Genomic DNA, 25,993 nt, shown 5'->3' with positions numbered 1-25,993 from the left:
AGCTCTGGACAGCTTGGCGTCCAGTGCTCCCTGCCACCAAGTCCTTTTGTTCCTAGTACAAACAGGACCAGATAATATCTGAAGTAACCTTCCAACTCTGAGGTTTTATGATTTTACAGATAATGAAACTGAGGCATGTATTAGGAGGTAAGACTTGGGATCATGATCTTAAAGGTGCTTTCTCTAGCCCTTTCTTTTTATGGAAGAGGAAACCGAGAGAAGGAACTTAGAGTCACACATCCAAATGGTGGCAAAGTCAGAATTCCAACAACAGTCATCTGCCTCCCTAGCTGGGGTCCTTCCCATTGCAGTGCATGACATCCTTTCCTAGACACCACTGTTTTTGTCCATGATTTATAGCTGGTTTCCACACCTCTAAGGGTTCCTCACCAGCAGAGCCATGTCATTTCCATTTTTCTCTCCCCAGTTCCATGCCTAGGACTCAGTATTATCTCCAAATGGGGAAATAGACAAAAAGAGACTCAAGATGCCTCCAGACCCAAGGAAGCTGCTTGTTCCTGCCTCAGTATTTCATGTGGTAGAGAGGGTTGGCCCAAATTCTGCCCCTAACCCCTGAAATTGTCAAAGAAGAATGTTAGAAATAAGAAAAATGGACCTTGAAGTAATTGGGTCCAACCTTGAGGCAGGCAGAATATCTCACCATCTCCTTCCTTTCTTTCTCCTCATTTAAGAAGTTCTTCCTGACCCTGCACAGTCTCCCTGGCAATTAATCCTCTAAGGCTATGAATTGCTGAGACAATACTAATTTACATTGGTAGGGAGAACTTCCTTACTTGGGAATTCTCTATGCCAATGAAATCATACACTATTCCAATCCTTATCCCAATTCCAGTCCTAATCTCTGGCCCAATCTCTTCCCTCTCTATCTCTGTCTTTCCTAACCACTAACCCCTTGTAAGCAATTTGATGTAGGGTGAGTTCATTTCTGTCTTTGTATTCCAAAATTTAGCCTAGGACCTGATATGAAGTACATAGGTGCTTAATAAATGCTTATTTATCGATGGAGTTCCTCCTATGTCTAGTCATCTAGGTGCAAAACAACAGCCTTCCTCCTTTCCCTAGTGGTGGCCAGGACCTGCCTCTGGGCTGGCCTCTCTGTGTCCCTGACGTTTACAAACTGGCACTTCCCCTGACTCGTCGTGGCATCTTTTATAGGCTGCTCTTCTAAGCCATGGAGTCCCTTAGGGCAGGGAGTGGTTCTTTCATCTTTCTTACCCATTCTCTCCCCTCTCCCGAAACTTCTCCCCAGCACAGACTTCTCACAGACCAAGCATGTTAGAAATGTTGACTGAATAAAGTTTCGTGACCTGGGACCTGCGGGGTGGAGAAGATCTGATGGTGGGTCTAGTTCTATATCTGTAACTTTCATAGGATTTAGCGATCCTGTTCTAGTCCATGCTCCTCATTGTACAGAGTAGGAAACTGAGGCCTAGAGAGAGGAAGGGACTTGGAAGTGATGGAGTCAATTAGCATATGAGTTCCTTGAGAGCACTTAGTACAATGATTGACATGTAGTAAAAGCATAATACTTGCTTATTTATTGATCGATTGGTTGGAGAAAGGATTTGAACTCTGGCATTGTGAGTCCAGGGCAGCTAGATGGTGCAGTAGGTAGAGCACTGGGCCTAGAGTTAGGAAGATCTGAGTTCACATCTGGCCTCAGATTATTGCTTACTAGCTGGGTGACCCTGGGCAAGTCACTTAACCCTGTTTGCCTCAGTTTCTTCATTTATAAAATGAGCTACAAAAGGAAATGGCAAACCACTCTATATCTGCCAAGAAAACCCCAACTGGGGTCACAGAGAGTTGGACATGACTGAAAATCATGAAACAACAAATTGTGAGTCCAAATCCAATGTGCCTCCTACTATAGTACTGTACCCTCCCACTCCATGAGGTGGGTGAGTAGTGTGGTGCAGTGGAAAGAGCCCTGAACTCTTTCTACTGTCAAGAAACCAAGCATGGCCACTATGAGATTCCATGCACATCATTTCCCTCTTTGAACTTCACTTTCCTTTTCTGACAAATGAGAAGAATGATACTTACTTCTCAGAAAAGATGAGAGGAAAGCACTTTATAAACCATACAAAGCTGTAGAATTGTGAGCAGTCATCCAATACTGTGACTTTGTGTGAGTCTGAGAGTCTGGATGAAAGTGTATGTGTGTGCGTGTGTGTGTGTGTGTATGTGTGTATGTGTGTGTGTGTGTGTATATTGTCCTTTGAGATCACAACTGGGATAGAACACTTGGATAGAGGGTCTGATGGGACTGGAGTCAGGAAAATCTGGTTTCACATCCCGCTCTAGAACTAACTGTATGACTTTTTTGTGCCTCAGTTTCCTCATCTGTAAAATGAGGGGATTGGACTTGAAGACCTCCAAGGTCCCTTCTCTTCACTGATACCCTCCCCCCCAGTCAATACTCAGGTGTGTGACTTGGGTGCCTCCTTTTCCAAGTCTGCTTTGCAGAGAGAATAGGGGCAGACATGAGTCCTGGCCTCCCTTACCACTCCCATCCCGAGATGCTTAGCTGCTTTTCTCCTGGATTTGCATAGCCACTTTCCCTATAAACAAAATCCTCCAAGGTCAGAGTCTGAGGTTGTCCCTTCTCACTGCTCCCCGCTTAGGGAGGGGGTGATGGAACTCAGATCAGAGGAAGGGGTCTCCATAAAGAAAAGGAAGGAGAAACTTAATGAAGGAGGAGTCAGGGAAGGAATGAAGAACTCAGTGTTGGAGATGTGGGGCCCCGTGAGGGGGATCCTGGTTCAGTGGGAGGAGTAGGGACTTAGTGAGGGAGATGGGAACTCAGTAGTGGGACAGAGCTCAGTGAAGAGGATGGGGGCTCAGTGATGGGCCAGAGGTTCAATGGGAAGGGGCTCGATTCAGGGCACCAGGAGGTCCTGAGATGATAAGCTTGGGGAAAAGCTCCTATTCCATTTTGGTCCTCCCTCTGATCTTCTCACCCATGGGAGACATTAATGTTCTCTGACCTTCTCACCAATGGGAGACGTTAATGTTCTTTGACTCTAATTCGGACCACATGATGGGGCTAGGCTGGGATAGGGATTTGCTTCTTTCTAATTCTTTAGAGAAGGGCTTCCCTCCTTTCCTTCTTCCCGGCTCCAGCTGGGGGCTCAGGCCAAAGTTCAGAGGCCCCCAGTCTCACATGGCCTTGGCTCGGGCCCTGTGCCTGTGGCATTGTGCCTGTTTTCCCAGGTTAATGGTGTATCTAAGTTGAGTCTGGGGGCCACAGGGGCTGAGCTTGGGACATGTTTGATATATGTCTGCGGGCTGATAGTGGCTGTACCCATGATGTATCTAGGAGATTCTGGGGGGCAATGAGGGGGGACTAGGCCCAAAATGTGTTTAGGAGTGATGAGGACCAGAACTGGGGTATGTTTGGAATATATGTGGGGATTTGGGAGAGATTAGGCCCTGGATGTTTGGGGGAGGGAGTGAGAGGCCCCAGGCTGCCGTGGGCTTTGATGAAGGGCCATGCTCAGGACATTTGGGATGTTATTAGGTATTGGAGGGATAAGACAAAGAGATTTGAAATGTATTTGGAGGTAGTAGGGGCCGGGCCTAAGGCCTCCCTTCCTGGAAAAATTTGGCTACATGTCAGGCAGGCAAATGTACTGGTGACCTCCCCTGCGCTCTGCCGCTTGGCGGTACACAAGGCCCTCACCATGGAGACTGGCCCAAACAGGGCCTGCTGCTCCTCGTGGTTATTTATACCCCAGCCCCTGCCATCTCCTCCTCCCCCTTCCCCTCCTCCTCCTCCTCCTTCTCCTTGCCTTCTCTCTTGTCCTCCCGACCCTCACCTCATCTCACCTTTGCTCTCTTCTCCTCCCCTCCCTTCATCTAGTTTCAAAGCTGGAAGGGACGTGGGAAGTCTCTAGATCATTCTTTCCCCATGCAGGAATTCCTTGTACATCATCCCTGACAGGAGGGATCCAGTCTCTCCTTGGATAGTCCCAGTAATTGAGAGCTCACGAGGCAGCTCATTAAGTTGTTTATGAGCGCCAGTTTGTCAAAAAATTCTTCCTCATGTTGTATCCACTCTAGTGAGGCAAGGCCCTGAGTTTAAGGGTCCTGAGAACAGAGGGATCATTAGCCCCAAGCACCAGCCTGCACCCTAACCATGTGGGCACATTCCTGTCCTCTCTGTGGGTCCTCGAGATGACCCGCAGAATGGATGTCACCGACCCTTGGGTCCCAACAGCCAAGACCATCAACTTGGGATTCTTCTACCCCTAGCCTCTGCCCTACAAAGCCTGGGACTTCCTCTGAGTATGGGATGTCCCTTCCCAACATGGAGAAGCTAAGTGTTTCCCTCCTGTCCAAACAGTGGCCTCCATGTACTGGGGCTGGAGAGACCTGAAGACTTTCTCAATACAAGTCAACCAACAGTTGTCAAGCATCTGCAAAATGCTGAGGGTACACACAAACTTGAAATAGTACCTGCCCTCCAAAGAGCTTTTAGTCTGGAAGGGGGAGGGGAGGGTGGGGTATAGAAATACAACCATTCCACCGATAAGTTAGCAGAAAGTGTTACACAAGAATACAAAGTAATTGCCAGAGGCAGCAAGTAGTTACTTAGTAGCATGGGTCTTCGGGTTTCTTATGAATGAAGCACCAGAGCTAGATTCTGGAGAAAGTTAGGAAGGGATTCTAAGAGGCCAAGGGATGAAGAACTGCTTTCTAGGCATAGGACATAGCCGGTGCAAAGGCGTGGAGGGGGAAGATGGGTTTGTGATGCTAATAACTGTTTTCTGTAATACTTTGAAGTTTTCGGAGCTACTTTGTAAGGTGGATGGTTCAAATGTCATTGTCCCCATTTTACAAGTGAGGGAATTAAGACTCTGAAGGGAGAATTAACTCAAGGTTAATGCAGTCAGATGATCAGATCAGAGACTTAAACCCAGGTCTGACTTATAACTAATGTTCACATAGTATTTACTATGTGCCAAGCACTGTGCTAAGCACAATTATTATCTCCTTTGATCCTCACAACAGCCCTGGGAGGTAGGTACTGTTATTATCTCCATATTGGATGAACTTAGAGGGTATGGGTAAAGTAAGCCAGGCCCTTGATGACTCTTCTCCTTCCTCCTGGAGGCTAATAGATGACATGGGATCATAGAATTTAGCGCCTGAAGGAGGACATTAGAGGTTATCTAGTCTAACTCCTACATTTTATAAATAGGGAAACTGAGGCCCATAGAGGGAAGTGACTTGCCCGAGGTCACACAGCTTTTAAGACGAAGATGAGCAAGCTGGGATCCATGGCCATCTGGTACCCCTCACAAGCTGGGTTCCTCCGCCCTAACCTGGAGGAAGATGCAGCAGGGGAGCAGCTGTGTAGGGGGACCTGCCAACCCCAAGCTTAGCCCCTCCAGGTCTGAGACTTGATCCCTGGTCTTCACACTTTCCACCTGGCCCCACACTAGTCCTTTTTCAATTGTTAATTTGGAAACAGAAAAAGAGCCCGAGGGGAGGTAACTGGAGCCCCTGTGCCCTACCCCCTACCCCTGCCAGTAGGGTGTCTCTGCCAGTCCCCACCCCCATCATCAAGGACACTGCCTGACCCACTCTATCTCTGGCTAGAGCTGGGGTTGGTAGGACATAGATGGAAAGCAGGAAGGGGCCAAAGAGATCATCAAATATGGCTTCTTCATTTTACAGCATGAGAAACTGAGGCCCAGAGAGGGAAAGCACACATGTTCAAGGTCACACAGGTAGCCGCAGAGCTGGAATTCCAACCCAAGGCTTCTGTTTCCAAATCCTGTGATCTTCCCTTTATGCCCATTGTTTCCCTTGGCTTTTCCAGGCCCCCCTCAATAGCATCCCCTTGCTCTTCGAAGGGTCCACTGTTAAGTGGGCAGCTGAAGTAGAGGGCACCATTGTCCTGATGTGGTCCTGCTAGGTATCCTTGCCCCCTGCCCCCATCTGCCTTCTTGGAGCCAGTAGGTCCCCCCTTAATTGGATTAGCCCCTCTCTGACCTTGAGAATATAAGGGTGGAGGTGGAGGGGAACATTGGGTATAGACTTGTCTGCCCACTAAGGAGATGATTTCTCAAGGGCCAGCACCAGAAGGGGGAGAGTGGGTGATAGAGCTGTTAGAGGGGGACAAAAAAGTGGGGAAGGGAGGAATGTCTCCCCGGTCTCAACCACATCCTGACTCAGTTTCATTGTACCTTCCTATCTCCTAGATCTAGTTATGGGACCTATATCCTACAGGATTGGGTGCAAGGAGGGTCCTTCCCCCTTCCCCCTCCCTATCTAGAGCATAGATTTCAGAGGCAGAGGACCTGGGTTCAAAACTCAACTCTACTACTGACTTAATGTGCACTTGAGGGACTCACAAGTCACTACCTTCTCTGGGACTCAGTTTCCTCATCTGTAAAATGAGGGCATTGGATTAGCTGACCTCTAATGTCCTTTCCAGCTCTAAATCCTGTCATTCTATGGTCTTATGCCTTCCCTCTGCCCTCCTTGCCAAAGACCCCAGAAGTCACTCCATCCTGCCCCCTGCCTCTTCAGGGGGCAATAGGAGGACCTTTTGCACACTATTGCAACAGCTTCTGAATCCTCAGCCACACAAAGCTGGGACTCCTATTCCCATCTTCTAAGTGAAGACCCCAAGGCCCAGAAAGAGAAAGGGGACTTAGCAACGTCACACTGGTTCAGTAGCAGACCAAGTTCCTTAGGCTCCTGGAGGTGAAGGAGAGTCTGGGATGTCCCCTTCTGTCTCTCCTCCTATCTGCAGTCCCCTGCCTTCCTTTCACAGTTTTCTCTAACTTACCTCCATTTCCTCCCAATGTTTTTGCCAGAGAACTGCTAGAACCCAGATGGTTCTCTCATAGGAGGGTCGAGAGAACCTCTGTCCCTGCCACAGAGAGGAGGCCTCATGAGACAAGCCAGGTTAGGCCTTCAGACCCTCCTTAGATTCCAGGTTGGAGCCCAGGTAACTAGGGGCTCAGGAGTTGGCAGTGTCCTCCCCACTTTGGGCCAGCCTTACGTGTAACCTCACCCCTCCCCACCCTTGTGCTTCCCAGAACCTGTCGTTGCCAGGTCACTGTCCAATCTGTGGATAACTTGAAGAAGCCTGATTCCATGTGCTCTAGGGGTTCAGCTGGACCTCTTGGCATAGATCTCGAGAAGCAAGAAGAAGCCAGGGCAGACTGTAGACACACCATATGCTCACAGACTATTCAAGAAAGGATGTTAGAACACAGGATGTCAGAGCTGGAAGGGATCTTAGAACACAGGATGTCAGAGTTGGGAGGGATCTTAGAACAGTGTCAGGTCTGGGAGGGAACTTAGAACACAGAATGTCAGAACTGAGAGGGGCCTTAGAACATTTGAACTGAGAAGGAGCTTTGAAAAGAGAAAGTCAGAGGTGGAAGGGAACTTAGAACACAGAATCTCAGAGCGGAGAGGGGAGGAGGGTCTTAGACTAGAGAATGACAGAGTTTGGAGGGCCCTTAGAACACAGAAAGTCAGAGCTGAGAGAGGCCTTAGAACAGAGAATGTCAGAGCTGGGAGGGCCCTTAGAACAGTGTCACAGCTGGAAAAATTCCTTATAGCATAGAATGTCAGATTTGGAAAGGGTCTTAGAACAGAGAATATCAGATCTAGAAAGGACCTTTGAATATATAGACTGTCAGATCTGGAAGGGAGCTTGGGATAGAGAATGTCAGAGTTGGAAGGGGCCTTAGAATATAGACTATCAGAGATGGAGCAGACCTTGGAATAGAGAGTCAAAGCTGGAAAGCTCCTTAGAACATAGAATGTCAGAGTTGGAAAGAACCCTAGAACACAGACTATCAGAACTGAAAGGACCTTCGTAAAGATTTCAGAATAGACCATTTAGTCCAATTCCCTTATTTTATAAGGAAGCTGAACTGCAGAGAAGAAAAGTGACTTGCCTGAAGTAACTTACCACGGCAAGGTAGTGCCTGACACAGGACCAGAAACCAGGTTTTCTTCCCAGCCTCAGGCTCTCTTCCCTGCATGGAGTTGCCTCCTATTTCCTTGCCCAGCCCCCAGAGGCTCCCAGCATCCCCTGTTCAACCTCTGTCTTGCCCCCAAACACTGCTGTTGCAAAGACTCTCTCCTGCATGAATTATTAATTGAGCCCCAAGCCTTCCCTGATCAACACTTAGTCCATTAACCCCTTCCAGGACTGTTGGGCCAGCCCCAGCCCTACACCCCTCTTCTCACCCCCCACCAGGTGACCAGGGCCTGGGGTCTGGGTCAGATGTAATGGGGAGTAGAGATCTCCTCACTAAGTTTTTCTTTCCAAAGCAGTTGGTCTCAGGGAATGAGCCTTGGACTGGGAGTCTGTAGATTTGGGTTCTGGAATTAGCTATGCCACTGACTCAATTTTCCTTTTCTGCACAGTCAGGATATTTCTCCAGATCAGCCGCCCTTTCCCCACACAGGTGGAGTGAGTGAGGCACAGAGCGATTGAGGAGCTAAGTGGCTCAGTGGGTAGAGCACTATACTTAGAGTCAGGAAGACCTGAATTCAAATTCAGCCTCAGACACTTACTAGCTATGTGACTCAGGTCAATTCAGTTAGCTCAGCTGGCCTCAGTTTCTTCAACTGTAAAATGGGGATAATAACAGCATTCATCTCTCAGGTGGTTGTGAAGATCAGATGAGATGACACTTGTGAAGAGCTTATCGTGATGTCTGATACATAATAGTTGTTAGAAATGATACCGTTATTATTATTGGTGGCAGTATACTTCGCATTCACACAGTATGCCTTCCACAGCACAAGTGTGCAGATGCTCCATTCCCAGGCTCCCATGGGGCCAGAGACACAGATCCCCATCATCCCCACCCCCAGCGGGGAATACTCCCCAACTGTCTTCCAAAAGGTTTTGCATGTCATGTTCATGCAAATCTACATACTGATGCCAAATTTCCACTAAGCTTTAAGGTATAAAAAATTGCCTTTCTCCCGATAGTCCCAGAGTAGGTGTTTGGGACATTATTGTCAACATTGTACACAGAAGAAAGCAGGCCCCCAAAGGGGAAGTGACTTGGCAAGGTCTTACTGTAAGTTTCAGAGCTATGTCTCCGGATTCCAAGGATGATGCCTTTTCTGTCACTTCCCCTGCCTGTCCCTAACTTGCTGATCTAACTTGCCAGAAGCCTTGCTCCCTGCTTCCTGTTCCTGGCCTGCCCCATCCTCTGATGTTCCTCAGTGCACGCACACACACTCACACACACATGCATGCACGCACACCCACTCATGTACACGCATGCACATACACGTACACAATACACACATGCACAATACACATATATACAGTGCACACATGCACACACATATACACACGCGCACACAGTGTGCATACTCACATGTGTGCACACATATGCACATGTATTACACAATGCATGTGCACACTCACACACATATATGCACACACGCACACGAAGATGCACAGTCTCCCTATCCAACATTAGCTCCTTCTTGGCCTCAGCACCCCGATCACTTTCCTGCCGTGTCAGCACTAGCCGCTATCCTCTTTGATCCCTGTGGGAGACAGAACAGAGCTGAAATGTCCCATATTCAGGGTGGTTTCACAATCTGTTCCCCTCCAGGTCCCCCCTATCCAGTCTCAGACTCTGTGGGCTCAAGTTCCGCTGACAGGCAGGATCTGAGTTTCTTGGAGGTGACCTCAACCTCTGTTGATCCTCAAGGTGGAATCCTGGAGAAGTGGTGTGGGAGGGAGGGAGGGAGATCTCTCACCCAGAACCTGAGGGCTGCAGAATACAGACCACTCTCCCGGATATAAGGAGGCAAGAAGGGCAAGTAGCAGGGTAGATCCTGAGAATCCAGACACTCGGGTCCTCAGTGGATGAGGGCAGGTAGAATGGAAATGAGCAAAGTCTCAACCCAGCAGCAGGAGACCTGGTTCTCTTAACCATGTAACCTTGGATAAGTTGCTTCTTCTCTGGGTCTCAGTTTCCTGAGAACTGCAGTGACAGGGTTTGATGGGGTTACCCTTAAGGTCCCTTCCAACTTGAACTGCTATATGCACTGTATAAGCTCAGGGGAGTTTCTGCTTTTCTCTGGAGCAGTTTGGAGTTCCTTTGTCAAAACCACCATGGGAATCAAAGTAGGGGGAGCCGAATTTCCCAGCAATCTCCAAGCAGTGTCAAGGTCAGAGTAGAGCCTACATCCACCAAGACTGGGAGAGATCAAAGGCAGGGTCAACAAAAGGTAAAAGGGTGAGGTAGCAACAATATCAGTACCAAGATGATTTTATTGGTGAGTGGAGAACAGGGGGACCATCAGCACTGATATTGGCTAAAGCTATTTGGAGAGGAAGGATGGTGCAGTAGAAAGGGAGTCAGGAGCTTGAGTTCCAGCTCTGACGTGCTGTGGGACCTTGGAGAAGTCACTTCTCTCTTTGAGATTCAATTTCCTTAGATGTGAAATGGGCATAATGATTCCTTCATGACATCTGTTACAAGATGACTGAGGATCACATGATTTGGGGTTAGTGTGATAACGATCATTATTATGATTTTAGAGATGGTAAAGGGCCATCCATACTCCTAGCCCAGAGGAGGTGATAAGCCCAGAGCTGATGGTTGCCAGGGAGCTCTCAGGGCCAAGGGTATGGTGCAGAAAGTAAAGATGGGTATAGGAAGCATGGAGCAAACCCGAGAAGGTTTCCCATAGGAGGTGGCATTTGAACTAGGACCTGGAATGAGGAGAAATTAGATACACAGAAAACAGAAGGAAAGTTCACCTATCTGGCTTCCCCAGGACAGCCTTTCAAATACTTGGGCAGTGAAAATGCCCCCTTTCTCTTCTCCAATACAGCCACTGACCTGGGAGTCTAGATATGACCTTCAGTTTCTCCAAGGCTGAGTCTCAATAGAAGTTCCTGAGTCCTTCAAGCAACCTCGGATAAAAATTTACTGAGATCCCACCATACAAGAGAGCAGAAAGTGCAAATATCAGAGTCCCAGGTATCACATGGGCAGTCTTGACACTGAGAGTATAGACTGAGCTTTGCTTTTCTGTACTCCTGGTGCTATCTAGAGCTCCTGACTCTGGTTCCACTTGTAGCATTAATTCTCTTTATGATGTTAGTGGTAAGATTCTGGGTTTGAGTTCTAGGTCTTTGCTAGGTTTGGGTTCTAAGTCTTTCCTGGACTTGGATTCTGCGTCTTTGTTGGGTTTGGATTCTAGGTCTTTGCTGGATTTGTTTCTATGTTTTTGTTGAGTTTGGCTTCTGGGTCTTTGCTGGATTTGTTTCTGGATTTTTGTTGAGTTGGGATTCTGTGTCTGTGCTGGGCTTGGATTCTAGTTCTTTGCTGAGTTTGGATTTTAGGTCTTTGCTAGGTTGGGGTTTAGGTCTTTGTTGGGTTTGGATCTGGGTCTTTGTTGGGTTTGGATTTTGTGTCTGTGCTGGGCTTGGGTTCTAGTTCTTTGCTGGGTTTGGGTTTTAGGTCTTTGCTAGGTTTGGGTTCTAGGTCTTTGCTGGGCTTCTAACAAAATCTTTGCATGAATAGTCTATTCATCTAATAAGTCTATGCATGAATGTAAGTTGTTAGAGTTTTAATTTTAATTCTAGGTCTTTGAAGGTTTTAGGAATCTTGCTGGCATTGGATTCTGGGATTATGCCAGCATTTTACAATCTAAGTCTTGAGTTGATTTTAAGTTCCAAGTCTTTCCTTGCTTTTGGGGATAAAACTTTGGTTTATTGTTGGGTCTTGATGATAGACTTTTGATGGGTTTTGGTTCTAGCTTGTCACTAGGATTTGGCTCCAGGTTTTTGCTGGGCTTGGTTCTAGATGTTTGCTGGGGTTTGGTTCTAGTTGTTTTAGTTGTTTCTGGGAGATCTCCCTGGGATTCCAAAGTGTCGGTGTTTCCCCATTGCTCTCCTCAGTTGGTGTCTAGGTTTCTAACTCGGAATGGGTCCTCCTTGGTCCCCAGGAAGAGCCAGACCCCAACCTCCCTTCACTCAATGCTCCCAGTCTCACTCTGACACCAGCCTGCACTGCATCACATGCATACACCAGAGCATGCTTTTCACATCCAGGCTTTCTTGGGGTCCTTGACAACAGCAGGAAGGTGCTTTTCCCTCCAAGCCCCAAGAAGACTTCTCCTGTGATTTCAGTCCACCCCCTGCTGGTCACTGCCTTTGCCCTGTCTAGGGGGCTTTTCTGCCTCTGAACCCCAGGACATCAATTCCAGTGGTGGAAGGGACTTCTGCTTCAACCCATACCTGAGCAGGAAGTCCTTCAGTAGCATCCCCAAAGCAGTTATCAAGCCTTCACTTGAAGACCTGAAGTGATGGAGAACTCACTACTTCCCAAGACAATTGATTTCACTTGTACACAGCTCTTCTTATTAGGAAGGTCCTGAGCCTGAAGGCAAGGAGATTCATCTTCTTGAGTTCAGATCCAGCTTCAGATACTCACTAGCTATGTGACCCTGGGCAAATCACTTCACCCTGTTTGCCTTCATTTCCTCATCTGTAAAATGAACTGGATAAGGAAACGGCAGACCACTCCTGTACCTTTGCCAAGAAAACCCCAAATTACAGAGTAGGACATGATTGAAACAACGGAACAACAACAAATCTTATTAGGAAATTTTCCTTTTCGTTGAGCCTAAATCTACCTTCCTATACCTTTGACTCGTTCAAAACTCTGCCTTCTAGAGCAAAGCTGAAGCTGTCCCCCTTCCCCACACAAGCCTTTCAAATGCTCACACAGTGAAAATGCTCCTCTTATCTTCTCCAGGCTAAAGATCTAGTTCATTCCCACAGTTCTCATGCAGTATGGTCTGCAGTCCCATTGTGAGTCTGGCTGTTCTCTCCATCTGCTCAGCTTGTCAGTGTGATTCTTAAAATGTGGCAAATCCCTTAACCTCTCTGGGTCTCAGTTTCCTCATCTTTAAAATGGGGGGTAGGATAATGGATGGCTTCTGAGGTCCCTTTTTACTCTAAACCTTTGTTCCTATGATCCTATGAACTATGTGCTTTTATTCTTCCTGGACCAATGACATCACGAGGGTGATGTCTTGACTTGTGAGTCAATTGGATTTAAATGAGGCTGAGCTGCGCGAACTCATCAGCCCCACTCTCTGACACAACTCTACAGTCTTCTTGTTGGAACAGTATGGGCTCTTTTTTCCATGAGGTCCTACCCCCACTGCCTCCAGGCCATGCCTAGCCCAAGGTGGTTCTTGGTCCCTGCCTGGGTATATCATGTAAAGAGCTGACTGACAGGCCCTGACTAATGAGTGGCCACTACTTTTTCCTTGTCCACAACCCTTGGATCAGACTAAAAGCACTGACCGGTTGTCTAGAATACTCTCTACTGTACTAGGTACCTCCTAGAAAGTGCTAAAATCATAGGATTTTTATAATCATAGCATCTCAGAGCTGGGAGGGACCTCAGACAGTGTCTAGTCCATCCTTCTACCCAGTGTGGAAATTTTCTCTATAGCCTCCTTTTCTCCTCTGATTGAATACTTCTCCCAATGGGGAACTCACTACCTACAGAGGTAGCCCATTCCAATGTAACATAGCTCGGATTATCAGAAAGTTTTGTTTTTTTTTTTTATTGCGGATCTGAAATCTGACCTTCCATAATTTCCTCCACTTCCCATTAGAGCTTGAGTAAATACTCTCCTCTCCTCCGTCTGGTAAAACCATTGGCTTCTCTCAAAGCACAGCATCTGGGTGCCATTCCTGACCCTCTTCCCCCAGGCTCTCTTCCTCTTGAAATGACTTTGACTCTACTCAATCCCTTCATGTTGTATTCCCTTCAATAAATGTAAGCTCACTGGGGGCAGGGACTGTTAGATCTTTATCTTTGGATCCCTAGTTCTGCATGTGGTGCCTGGCATATATGAGGTGCTTAAAACATATTTGTGGGATTGAATTAAATCCCAACTCCTCATTTTGCAGAGAAAAAAAATGAGGACAAGGAAGGGGAAAGGATTTGCCCAAAGTTCTACCGTTGGAAGCAAAACCAAGCACGTCTGATGTCTTTTTCCTGTGATGACTCATCAGATAGTAGGAAATAGTCACTATGTTTATCTTGAATCATTTTCAAGTTAAGCCATCTTACTCTGGTTGTTAATGCTCTATGGGTGGGGGGAAAGGAAGGAGACAGGGCTGGATGCCTTCTCTCATTGAGCATCTCCTAGCTTGAGTGAAGGCACGGGGGTGGGGTTGGGAAAGGGGGGGCTGTGACATGCTTTCCAGAGGAGAAAGGCATCTGGGAGGGTCTTGCAGTCAGGGAAAGTGTTTAGGGGAGGAGGGGGAGATGAAGGGCAGGCTTGAGGAGGCCTCAAATGCCAAGTTAAGGAGATTAGACTTTGATTTGTGGGTAATAGGGAGCCATGAGAGGTGTCTGAGCAGGGAGTGACATTGTCAGAGCTGGGCCTTAGGGCCCATAACTAGTACTTTGTGTTTAGGATGACTGGAAGCAGGGGGACCTATTAGGAGGTGGATAAAGGAGTCCAGGGGAGAGACCATGAGAGCCTGAACTAGGTTGGGAAGAGGGAGATGTTGGGATTTAGTGACTGGAAGTTGGGGCAGGGCAGGGATAACAGAAGACTCAGAGGCTGGGTCCTGTGGGTAGATCCAACTGCGTTCTCCTCTCCTGGATGGGTGGGGGGAACAGGGTAAAGGATGGAGTATGTGTGTATTGGGGGGTACACTGACTCCTCTTTCCCTCTTAGAAAGGAGCCCCCTCAGGGCCAGGCTCTGCCAGGGGTGGGGTGTGTGTGTTGGGGAGTACACTGGCCCAGTGATGCCCTCAGAGCTCCTCTTTCCATCTCAGGAAGGAGCCCCCCCAGGGGCCAGGCTCTGCAGTGCCCGTCAGTGACGCTGATAGATGCCCTGCCAGGGGGGAAGGGAGCGGGCTGGTCACGTGCTGCAGCCCCGTTTGCCATATTTAGAATCGCTGGATCAGGGGAAACGTCTCCTCCTGGCCCCAGCAGCCAGGATTCTTGGAGAGAGAGACACATACAGACACATACGGTCAGAGAGGAGCAGAAAAAGATAGAGACAGGAAGAGATGCCCCAAGGGAGAGATGCTGCTTCCTGGGGCCTGAGTTACCCCCTGGCCCAGCTATGTGTCTAAGCTGAACCCTACGTTCTGTAGCAGGACCCCCAATCGGTGGCATGTACAGACACAGAAACCAAAGTGGGCCAGAGAGGGGCCAGAGCCTGCATACACTCAGAGGGGACCAGTCTGGATAGAGGAGAAATCCAAGAGCCCAGTGAGGCAGGAGCTTGTGGCTTCGTGCCCAGCTCAGCCACCGACTGGACATGTAGCTCCACTGAAGCCCTGCCCCTCTCTAGGTCAGTTTACCCATCTGTAAAGTGGAAACGATGGCAATGTTTGCTCACACTAACTTCGAAAGGAAAGTGCTTTGTGAGCCCCAAAGCACCGTGGAAACAGGAGTTGTTATTTTAACTATTGTCATCTGATCCAATAAATAGAGTCAAATAAACGAAACCAGCCTGTGGTCTGAAAGATCATAGAAGCACACTGTGGAGGTGGAAGAGATCTCTGAGGCTGTCTGGTCCATCTCTTTCATTTTACAGAAGAGGAAACCGAGACCCAGGAAGATTAAATGATTTGCCCAAGGTCAGTTGGTCGATAAACATTTGTTAAGTGCCAGGCACCAGGCTAAGCACTGGGGATACAAAGAAAAAAAAAGACCCTGCCCTCAAAAAATTCACAATCTAATGCTACTATGCACAAACAAGATATAGACAGGATAAATGGGAGGTAATCTATAGGGGGAAGGCACCCGCATGTGGGGTAGGGTTTGTAGAAGGTGGGATTGGAGCTGGGACTTCAAGGAAGCCAGGGCAGCCAATACCCAAAGATGAGGAGGGAGAGCATTCCAGGCATAGGGCACAGCCAGAGCAAATGCCCAGAGGCAGGAGGTGGAGGGTCTTATTCAAGGAGCAGGAGCAGCCAGGATCACTGGCTCACAGAATAAGGGGAGGGGGAGTAAGATATTAGAAGACTGGACAGTTGGGAGGCAGGGATAGGTCAGGAAGAGCCTTGACTACCACATGGAGGATTTTGTATTTGATCCTGGAAGTGATTGGGGAGACACTGGGATTTATTGACTTAGAGGGTGCCATGTTGAAACCTGTGCTTCTGGAAGATTTGAGTGGGGGATGGCCCCAAGTGGGGAGAGACCTGTAGCAGTAGACCCAGTAGCAGCTAGTGCAGTGGTTCAGGTGGGAGGTGAAGAGGGCCTGGACTAGGGTGGTGGCACTATCAGAAGAGAGAAGGCAGTATATATGAAAGCTTTAATGAAGGTAAAATTCAACAGGACTTGGTAACGCCTTAGAAGGGGCAGGCTGAGAGGAAATGTGGTCCCATAAAGGTGTGAGCATCTGAGACAAGATTTGGAGCTGGGTCCTCTCATGGCTGTAGAATGGAAGGCATAGGTTATCCTAGTGCCTCAGGCTTGGGCCCACTTAGGCCTCCTACATGAGGTCATGAAATTCTGTGATTCTGTTTCAGATTCCCCCTTCTTGACTGAGCAGTGACTTAAGGAGGCAGCTAGGAGGAGAGAGGAAAGGCCTTCTGCCACCCTCTTAGGGAGGGCTGATGCCTTCCTATGGGCTCTCAATCTTTTCACCTTCTTTTGCTGGGCAGAGGAGATACCTTGGTCCTAACCCCATGACCCCAAGCATATCCAGATGAGGCAGGCCCAGCTCCTCCAGAGGACCATCCCCTGCTGCCTCCCATGCTTCTGATATGTTATGCCAGTCAGTTCCTGCTGCTGCCCAGCTGCCCAGGCGCAGGGGCATGCACCCACCATGCAACCACCAAAACAGTGAGGGAGCAAGCATCCTGCATGCATGGTGCCTACTGTGGGGTGGAAGGAGGAGTCAGAGGCCTGGCTGACTTAGAACCTGTGGCTGAAGGGACATTAGAGACTACTCATTTTGTGGATGAAAAACTGAGACCCAGAGAGGAGGTTGATGGCCTAAGATCAAATAAATACTAAGGGAGCAGGGTCAGAATTAGAACCCTTGAAAATTATATTAGAAAATAGAACAAGGAAATTGGAAGGGACCTTGGACCAACATAAAATCCTTCATTTTATGGATGAGGAAGCTGAGGCCCATAAAAATAAAGTCATTTGAATTGGGGAAAAATAAAATATTTTTTTAAAATGAAGGCATTTAACCAAGATCGCATGGATAGAGTCAGCAGCCTATGAAGGAAGTAGAGGCTGGAACAGGTAGTGATGACTTGTGTCTCTATACAACCAGTTCTGACTAAGGAAACTACTATGTGCTGCAGTGGATAGAGAAATGGACTTAGAGTCAGGAGAGACCTGGGTTTACGTCCCACCTCTGACCCTTACTAGATAATTCCTACAGTGTGTGCCTCATATGCAAGAGTGTGCTAATAAATGTTTAACAACCAGCTCCAGGACAACTTTTAACTTTAACGTGCATCATTATTAACTTTTTCCCAATTACTCTCTTAAGTCTAGACAATCAACAACAAGAAAATATCAATTTGTAGCGTTTGCTGGCTTCCAAGGCACAAATGTTCACACTGAAAATTTCACAACCAGCTCTCCAAGAAATGGGGCGCAAGTGAGATAATGCATAGAGCCTTTTGCAAACTGCTTATACAAAGTGTCCCAAATGTCTCAGTGCAGGCTGGGGATTTTTTTGGGACCCCTCCCCATCTAACCCAAATACCAGATCCCATCCTCATCTTCACTACCTTTATTTATTCATTTTACAATTTCCATAGAGGTTACTGATGATCGTAGGGCACAGACTTAGAACTGGTGTTTGCTGAGTCATTTCAGTCATGTCCGACTCTTCATTGACCCCATTTGGGATTTTCTTGGTAAAGATACTGGAGTCGTTTAGCATTTCCTTCTCCAGCTCATTTTACAGATGGGGAAACTGAGGCAAACAGGGTTCAGTGACTTGTCCAGGGTCACCCAGCTAGGAAGTGTCTGAGGCCAGATTTGAACTCAGGAAGTTGACTCTGTGATTCCAAACCCAGTGCTCTGTCCATGTCATTACCAAGACCAACTCCCTTATTTTACAGATGAGGAAATTAAGGCCTGATTAGGGGAAACATCTTGCCCGAGTTCACACAAGCAGTAAGAGTCAGAGTCCGGATGTCATCGTACACCCTCCAACTCCAAATCCAGCCCTCTTCTTAGGCTAGTGTCTTGTTTTCCCATAACCCTAGCAGCAGAGCACTGTAATTGCACGAACCCTTAGAGGTCCTGTCCTCTAACCTCTTCCTTTGCCATATGAGAGCAGTGAAATCCTAAGTGGTTGAGGGATTTGACCAGGATCACTGAGGGAGTTATGAGAATTTGAACTCAGGTTCCCCCACCTCCAGATCCTATGCTGTCTTCTAGAAAAGGAAATGGAATTTCTCCCCTTATCTTTCCCACTCTTGGGTGAGGCTAAGGGGAGGGGTGGGGGGGCGGCATATGCTTACCTGTCCAAAGGAGATTGCAGTTCAGGTTGGGGAAGAATGGGGATCTGGCTGGAGTGTAGGAGTCATAGAGAATACATCACCTAGAATTTGAAAGTGACCAGACCCACATATAAGGCGGCAGAAGGGTCAGGGGATGGGGTCAATTCTGGGCTGAGGATGTGGGGGTCTGGGCTTTCCCCTGTGGGTGAAAGGGGGTAGTATGAAGCAATGGGAAGAACCTGGGCATAAGAGGCAAGGGACCTGGATCTTGGTTCCAGCTCTTCCATTGACTCACTGTATGACCTTAGCTAAACCTGTACCCCCCTCTGGGCCTCAGTTTCTTTTTCTGTTAGATGGATCTCATCTAATTTCCCTGTCAGCTCTCTTTGTTCCAGTACTTCCAGGAGTGCCTCTGGAGGCAGCTTTGCATTTAAGGTTGGCTATTTGGATCCCGAAGGTGGGGGGGTGGGTGGCTCCTTACAGCTCCAAGATCTTGTATTCCCACATGTGCCCAGTCTCATCCCTTCCCATCCTGCGAATGAGCTGAGCGGAGTGGAGCTGAGCAGAGCCGAAGGACAGCTGGTTAATTATTGAAGGACCAGCTTAGCTGAGCCGTCTCCTGCTCCTGCTCCACTTTTCTCTGTGTCAGCACTGGTGAGGGCAGGTTAAGAAAAATTCTAGGTAGGGGGGAGGGGACCCAGCCTCATGTATTCACTCATTCATTCATAGCAAGCCTACTTATAAAATGACTAGATGACCACCAGGATCCTTTCCAGACTTGTGGGCACAGGGGAAATAAGACCTGGGCAAAGACTTTGTATCCTACCTGCCCCGTCCCCCTGACTTACTAGCTATGTGACCTTAGGCAACTCACTTCTCACTGGACCTACATTTCCACCTAGAAATGCCAGTCATTATTAATATTTCAGTTCTGACATTCTGCGTCCTAGGGTCCCTCCCAGCTTTGACATTCTGTGATCTAAGGCCCCTCTCAACTCTGACATTCTCTGTTCTGAGGGCCCTCCCAGCCCTGACATCCTGTGTTCTAAGGGCTCTCCCAGCTCTGACATTCTGTGTTCTAAGGGCTCTCCCAGCTCTGACATTCTGTGTTGTAAGGTCCTTCCCAGATCTGACAGTCTATGATCTAAGTTGTGACTCCAATATTTTAAGGTTCCTTCCATATCCCAAATTCTGTATTCTAAAGCTCCTCTCATCTTTGACATTCTATGTTCTAAGGTCTAAACCTCCATTTTGCAGATAAAGAAACTGAGACCCAAGGAAGTGAAGTTCCTTGCCTAAGGTCACACAGGTAGTATCAGAAGTAGGATTTCTAGCTCTGACATCCTGTGTTCTGAAGGTGCTCTTACCTCTGATATCCTTTGTTCTGTGATAGACACCAGTTTGCTGAACATGAGTGTTATCTCAAGTTGGGATAAGCTGCCTCTGGAGGAGTGGGCTTCTCCTCTCTTTGGATACCCACTGTGAAGGAATATCATAGAGAACATTCTGGTTCAGGGACAGGTACAGGTAGAATTTGGCAGCCTGGGGATCTCTGCCAGCTCTGAGATAATGATTCTGCGTCACTTTCAGGTCTGAATCCTATGAATAGACAAAATTCTCGGACATCAGAAGAGGCATGATCAGGAAAGACTTTCTGAAAGAAGTGGTATTGGAACCAGGTCTTGAAGACTAGGAAGGCTTTACTCAGAAACATAAAGCAGAGGGTGCATTCAGGACACCAAACACTTTCCTAAAATCACCTTTGGTGATCCTCAGGGATAAACTCACCTTTCATATACCCTGGGATGTCCTTCTTGGAGTCTTGCTTCCCTCCAAGGAAAGAAAATATGGTAAAATGGGCAACAGACTGGTTCTAATTCAGAGGACTTGGGTTCACATTCTACTTCTGATAACACCTGTGTGACCTTAGGCAAGGCACTTCATTTCCTTGGGCCTCAGTTCCTTTATCTTCAAAATGGAGGGGTCAGCCTTCATGGTCTCTGGGATCCCTTCCACCACTAGGTCTATGAGCCTATGAACCTTAGATTACATTGAAAGTTTATCTTCTCTTGGAGGACATTCAGAGGGGTGGTATTTGACTTCAACCTGCTCCTCTGTATTCCGCAAGCATTTATTAAGCACCTACTGTGTACTAGGACATTGTGCTTCTCCTATTTTAGATGGTGAGCTCCTTGAGGACAGAGAGTGTTTTTTACCTTTGTTTGAATGCCCGAGGACTCACGCAGTGCCTGACACATAGTAGGTTCCTAAACAAATGCTCATTGACTTGGCTATGCTAGGCATTGGGGTTACAAAGACAGAAATGGAATGGTTCCTGCCCTCCAGGGGCTTCTGTTCTACTGGGGAGTGAGGAGGGGCACAACATGTACACAGATAAGTAAAGGCTACAAATACAAACACGAAAGCAGACAGTTTTAGCTTTCCAGGCCTGGTACTCTATCCACTGAGCCACCTAGAAACTCCAACAAGGTGCTGAGTGTTGGGGCTACAAATATGAAAGCAGATAGACAGTCCTTTGATGTATGGAATGTTCAAGAGACATAATTTCTGAGTAATTAATCCTTTTATTAATTATCATTCTCATTAATTGTGAACCAATCAGAGTTGATTGCCATCTGTTGGGAATATCCAAGGGTATCATATAAGCATCAATAGGCTACCATGATCTGTGTTTGGTTCACTAGAGACAGTCAAATGATCATCCTTTTATTAATTACTTATTGATCATAATTAATAAAATGATTAATTCTTCAGAAATTATGTCTCTTAAACTTTTTGTACATCACTGTCTCTACTTTCTGGGAGTTCACATTCCAAGTAGGGGCAACAGCACATAGTGGAGAATTCATTTTCATGGTAAATGGAAAGGCCAGCTGGTACTAAAGACCTTGTATAAGCATTGACATTTGAAGGGAGGCTTGAAGGGAGCTAAGAGTTCAAAGGGGTAGAAGTCAGGGGGTAGAACATTCCAAGGTGTGGAGAACAGAGGAGATGGAATGTCACGTCCAGCGAAAAGCAAGTCGTCCAGTTGAGCTGGAACGAAGGACTGCATGAGAGGGTGTTATGTGAAATCGGTCTAGTGAGGAAGGATCCAAATGGTGAAGGACTTTAAATGTCAAAGAAAGGAATTCGTATTTGATCGTAGAGGCAACAGGGAGCCTCAGCAGTCTCTTGAGCAGGAGTGTCATGGTCAGATATATGCTTTAGAAATATCAATTTGGCAGCTGTGGTTAGCTATTAGGGGGCTAACTGCCCTAGCCTAGCTAAGAGGCGATGAGGGTCCAATCTAGGTGGTTGCCACTTGAGTGAACAGGAAAAAGCAGATGTGAGAGATGTTTGTTTGTTTGGGTTTTTTACAGTGAATAAAAATCTTTTTTCTCTCTCTCCCAATTTCTTCACCCCTATTCCCATTGGGGGGTAAAAAGAAAAAAACAACTCATGACAAACTTGACTATGCAGAAATGCAGAGTCAAGCAAAACAAATCCCCGAATAAGTCAAATCTCCAAATGTCCACTTCACTGTGCACTTTGAGTGCCTCACTTCTCACCTGTCAGGAATGGGTGGCACATGCCATCGCTGATCCTCTGGAATCAAGGCCGGCCATTAAAGTCTAAGATATGGGGTCAGCAAGACTGGGCAGCTGCCTAGGCAGATGGGCACAGTGGAGGGCAAAGATTGGAGAGTGACTCCTAAGTTATAAACCTAAAGGACCCCAAACAGAAGTGAGGGCATTAGGAGGAGGGTCATTTACACCAGGAAGTTGGTGAAGGCTCAGTCTCTCTGAGTCATCAGTTTAGAGAATCCATGGAAGAAAATGGAGAGAGAGAACAGAAGAAGGCCCAGGGCTTAGCCATGTATAGGGTGTGGGAATGAAGCTGGGTAGTGTCAGATATGTAGGAGGAGAAGCAGGAGGGAGTGGGGTCAGAGAGTGCGCAGGAGGAGCAGGTTAAGGGTGCGCAAGGGACCAAGTGACTGGAAAGTGAGGAAATGGGAGTACAGATGTTTTGGGGTTTTTTTTGGAGATTGATTTTTTTTGCAGAATTGGAGACTGATACGAGAACAGGAAGTTCAGTAAAGGATGATGGCATGAGAGAATGGTCTGGCCAAGTGAAGGATTTCTTCTGGGAAAAGGAAGATCTGGACAAGTTGGTAGTTTGCAGGGAAGGATCTGATGGATAAGGAGGGATTAAAGATAAAAGGGGCAGGGACTTCTTTGACACTGGATCTCCCTATCCAAATTTCTTTTGCAAGGGCTCACCTTTGTCTTGGTCCTTTCATCTTTACAGTTTGGAGACCCTTCAGATCCTTCTGGAATGTCACTGTTATGACTCCATTTGGGGTTTAATTTTGTAAGTGTCTATACAGATATTTTGCCTTTATTGGCCATTTCCAAAATTAGTTGACCATGTTAAAAAAAATTTAAGGTAGGGATTCATTCTCTTTTGTCCTTGCTGTTACTCTCCTATTTTAACGTAAGCTTTTTGAGAACAGAGATTGCCTTACCTTGGTTGTGTTTCCCCAGTGTTTAGAACAGGACCTGGAAGTCATTCTTCAGTATGTCTGACTCAATGTCTGATCCCATTTGGAGTTTTCTTGGTAAAGATACTGGAGTGGTTTGCCATTTCCTTCTCTAGTTCATTTTACAGATAAGGAAACTGAGGCAAACAGGGTTAAGTGATTTGCCTAGGATCACATAGCTAGTGTCTGAGGCTGGATTTGAACTCAGGAAGATGAGTCTTCCTGACTTCAGGACAGGCACTCTATCCACTATGTCCCCTCGCTGCCCCCTGGCACATGGTAAGCACTTAATATTTTTCATTCATTCTTTCTGTGGTCTTGAGATTTTAAGGCTTGTTTCTGAGAAAATAAATATTTCATAGGAAAAAAAGGAGGGTGAATGATAGAAGTGGGTTAAGTTTCAGAGAATACAGGAGGGGATGAAATCAAGGGTCAAGGTAATGTGGCTGGCTTCAGCAAGGGGAAAGGCTGCTTCTTAATCTAAGATTGAAGGAAAGGAGGTAAGGAGGGAGACCTTCTCTAGTTGTTTTCCCCCTTTTGCTACTCAGCTGAGGCAAGATCTTGAGCAAGACCCCTCCCCCTCCCTGGGCCTCTGAAGTCACTTCCAGATTTAAATCCATGTGATATCCATCTCCCTCTCTGCCATCTTTCCTCCAGTTGCTGCAAGAAAAGTTAGGTAAGAGGGAGTGAGAGCAGGGAGCTCCTGGCAGATGAGCCAGCTGTGCCCAGAGTCAGGGCTCTGATCCTTCCACCTGGAGCAGTAGGGATAGGGTGCTCAGATGCCTTGGCCATCCCAGCCTCTTGTTTACCATGGGCTTTATAGGACTTAGAGTTCCAGCTCTAAGGGTCTTTAGAGATGGCCTCCCACCTTGCTGGGTGCGAGGGCCCCTTTCTAAGGTCAGACCTACATGATGACAGTGATGTTGTTAGTGTCCACTGTTTGAGAAAATACAAGATGACCAGAAAGAATCCATGTGGGTTTTAAAGCCCCTCCCCACCTGGCCACCATCCACCTTGTTAGTCTTATTTCACTAAGTCCCTTTCACTTGCCTTGCATGCCAGTCAAACGTGCTGCTATCTGTGCTTGATGTCTCCTAGCTCCATGCTGGAAGGCTTCCTCCTGCCCCTCCTAGCTCCCTTTGAAGCACAGCTCAGGAGATCCCTCCTCCGGAAGGCCTTTCCTCTTCCTTCCTTCTGCCCTGGTGGTTAGAGCCTCGTCTCTCTGGAAATTGCTCTGCCTGGAGCTTTATGTGTATTAGGTGTTTACTCATCACTCCGCCTTCTTTTCTCCTCCTAGGAGAGTGGAAGGGCCTTGTGGGGAGGGCTTCCTCTCTTTTGTCTTTTTGGTCTATTGTAGTGCCTTACCTCATAAGTGCTTTTTAAGTACTAAATCCCATAGCACTGAGTTGCAGATAACCGGATGCAGATCTGGGACCTTGATCTGGGCTTCGGGCTGTTTGGGGGCAGTCGAGTGGGGGGTGGGGAGGCTTTTGCATTCTTCACTTTCCTCTGCCAAAGATCCCTCTGGGGCTCCCCATGGCTGACAGAGTCTGAGCCTTGCTCCTTAGCCTTCTATGAGTGCTCCCCCCACCCCACCCCCGCTTTCTGTTGCTCCTCACCTCCCCAGCTCCTCCCCACCCTGGTTAGCCCCAGAGTGTTCTCTGGTCATCCAGCGAACTGTCCGTGCTGCTCATCTTTCAGATTCTTGCTGGTCTTTAGCTGTCTGGTACTGTCGGTGCTGTCCACCATTCAGGAGCACCAGGAGCTTGCCAATGAATGTCTCCTCATCTTGGTGAGTATATTGGGAGCGCCACAGTAAAGGGCAGGATTGTGGTTCATGGGACACCCAGGAGGGAGGACCAGCCAATGGCATCAGCTGGTAGTGGGAAATGGTTCTATCCCTGGGCATCGAATTCCGTGGAAAATTCCTCCTGACCTGGCCAAGTCTCCAGCCAAGGGTGTGAGTTGTGATAAATGTCGCTGGAGTAGGGTGGCTGTCATTCTCCATGAGCTTGCCAGGTCCTGTTAGGAGGTGCTTTGTCCCTCTCTCCTTCCCCGACTTCCCACTGAGAAAAGGGAGACACGGTGTGGTGGCTGAATTTGGACTCATCATATCTGAGTTTTAATCTGAGCTTCACTCCTCCAAGCCTCAGTTTATTCACCTGTAAAATGAGAGAGTTGGACTAGTTGACCTTTAAAGACCCTTCTGGCTCTAGGTACTACCATCTCCTCCAAAGGGAGCTTTGCTTGCTCTGCTTCATGGATGGTCCCAGGGCCCCCTACAGATCCTGACTTGTCTCTCCAGGAAATAGGAAAAGGGGAATGGTCCTTGGCCCATCATGTCCTCCTCCCCCAAGACAGTTCTCCACAGGGTGTCCCTGTGCTTATGGAGAGGTTATGTGTCTATTGGAGGGCTATGGGGAGAGGGAGGGAGGTAATAGTGTAAAGAAAAGCTCTAAGGATTTGAAGTCAGAGGACTTGGGTTCACATCCTGACTTACTAGTTGTGTAACCTTAAAGTCACTTAACCTTCTGGGCCTCAGTTTCCTCATCTCTATAATAATTATGGCTTAGCATTTATATGGCACCTTAAAAATATCTCCTTTGATCCTCACAAAAACTGGGAGATAGATGCTATTATTATCCTCATTTTATAGTAAGGAAATGGTTTGGGGGCAAAAGGAGAGTAGGTTGATGGAGGAGGTTTGTCTGACAATGCAGAATTTGGATGTGGGGGCTGGGTCCTGCAGGGTAGAAGTGAGGGACAGGGGCGGGGAGGAACAAGAAGGAAAAGACCAAGAGGTTCCGATGGGGAGCCAAAGAAGGCACCATCTAATAGAGTCAGTCGGAGCCAGTCTGAAGTCAGTCTCCTGGGGTGGGAAATGATCAATCCTTTTTACACTATAATTTGAGTCTTTCTCAGATTTCGGGACAGAAGGTACTCA

The 25,993-nt window shown here is 47.5% G+C and overlaps 1 protein-coding gene across 2 annotated transcripts in view; it reads left to right on the top strand.

The window, feature by feature from the left end:
* Nucleotides 1–25,993, top strand: part of KCNQ4 (potassium voltage-gated channel subfamily Q member 4) — a 74,845-nt gene that overhangs the window by 18,722 nt on the left and 30,130 nt on the right. For both annotated transcript variants that reach the window (XM_072609898.1, XM_072609899.1), the window contains exon 2: nucleotides 24,751–24,841. In XM_072609898.1, coding sequence (XP_072465999.1) covers nucleotides 24,751–24,841 — 91 coding nt within the window. The remainder of the gene's footprint in view (nucleotides 1–24,750; nucleotides 24,842–25,993) is intronic.

The sequence above is a fragment of the Notamacropus eugenii genome, chromosome 5, assembly GCF_028372415.1.
Source record: "Notamacropus eugenii isolate mMacEug1 chromosome 5, mMacEug1.pri_v2, whole genome shotgun sequence".
In the NCBI taxonomy this organism is placed as follows: domain Eukaryota; kingdom Metazoa; phylum Chordata; class Mammalia; order Diprotodontia; family Macropodidae; genus Notamacropus; species Notamacropus eugenii.
Note: the sequence above shows the minus strand (reverse complement) of the source record. Positions and strands in the feature narration are given on the sequence as shown.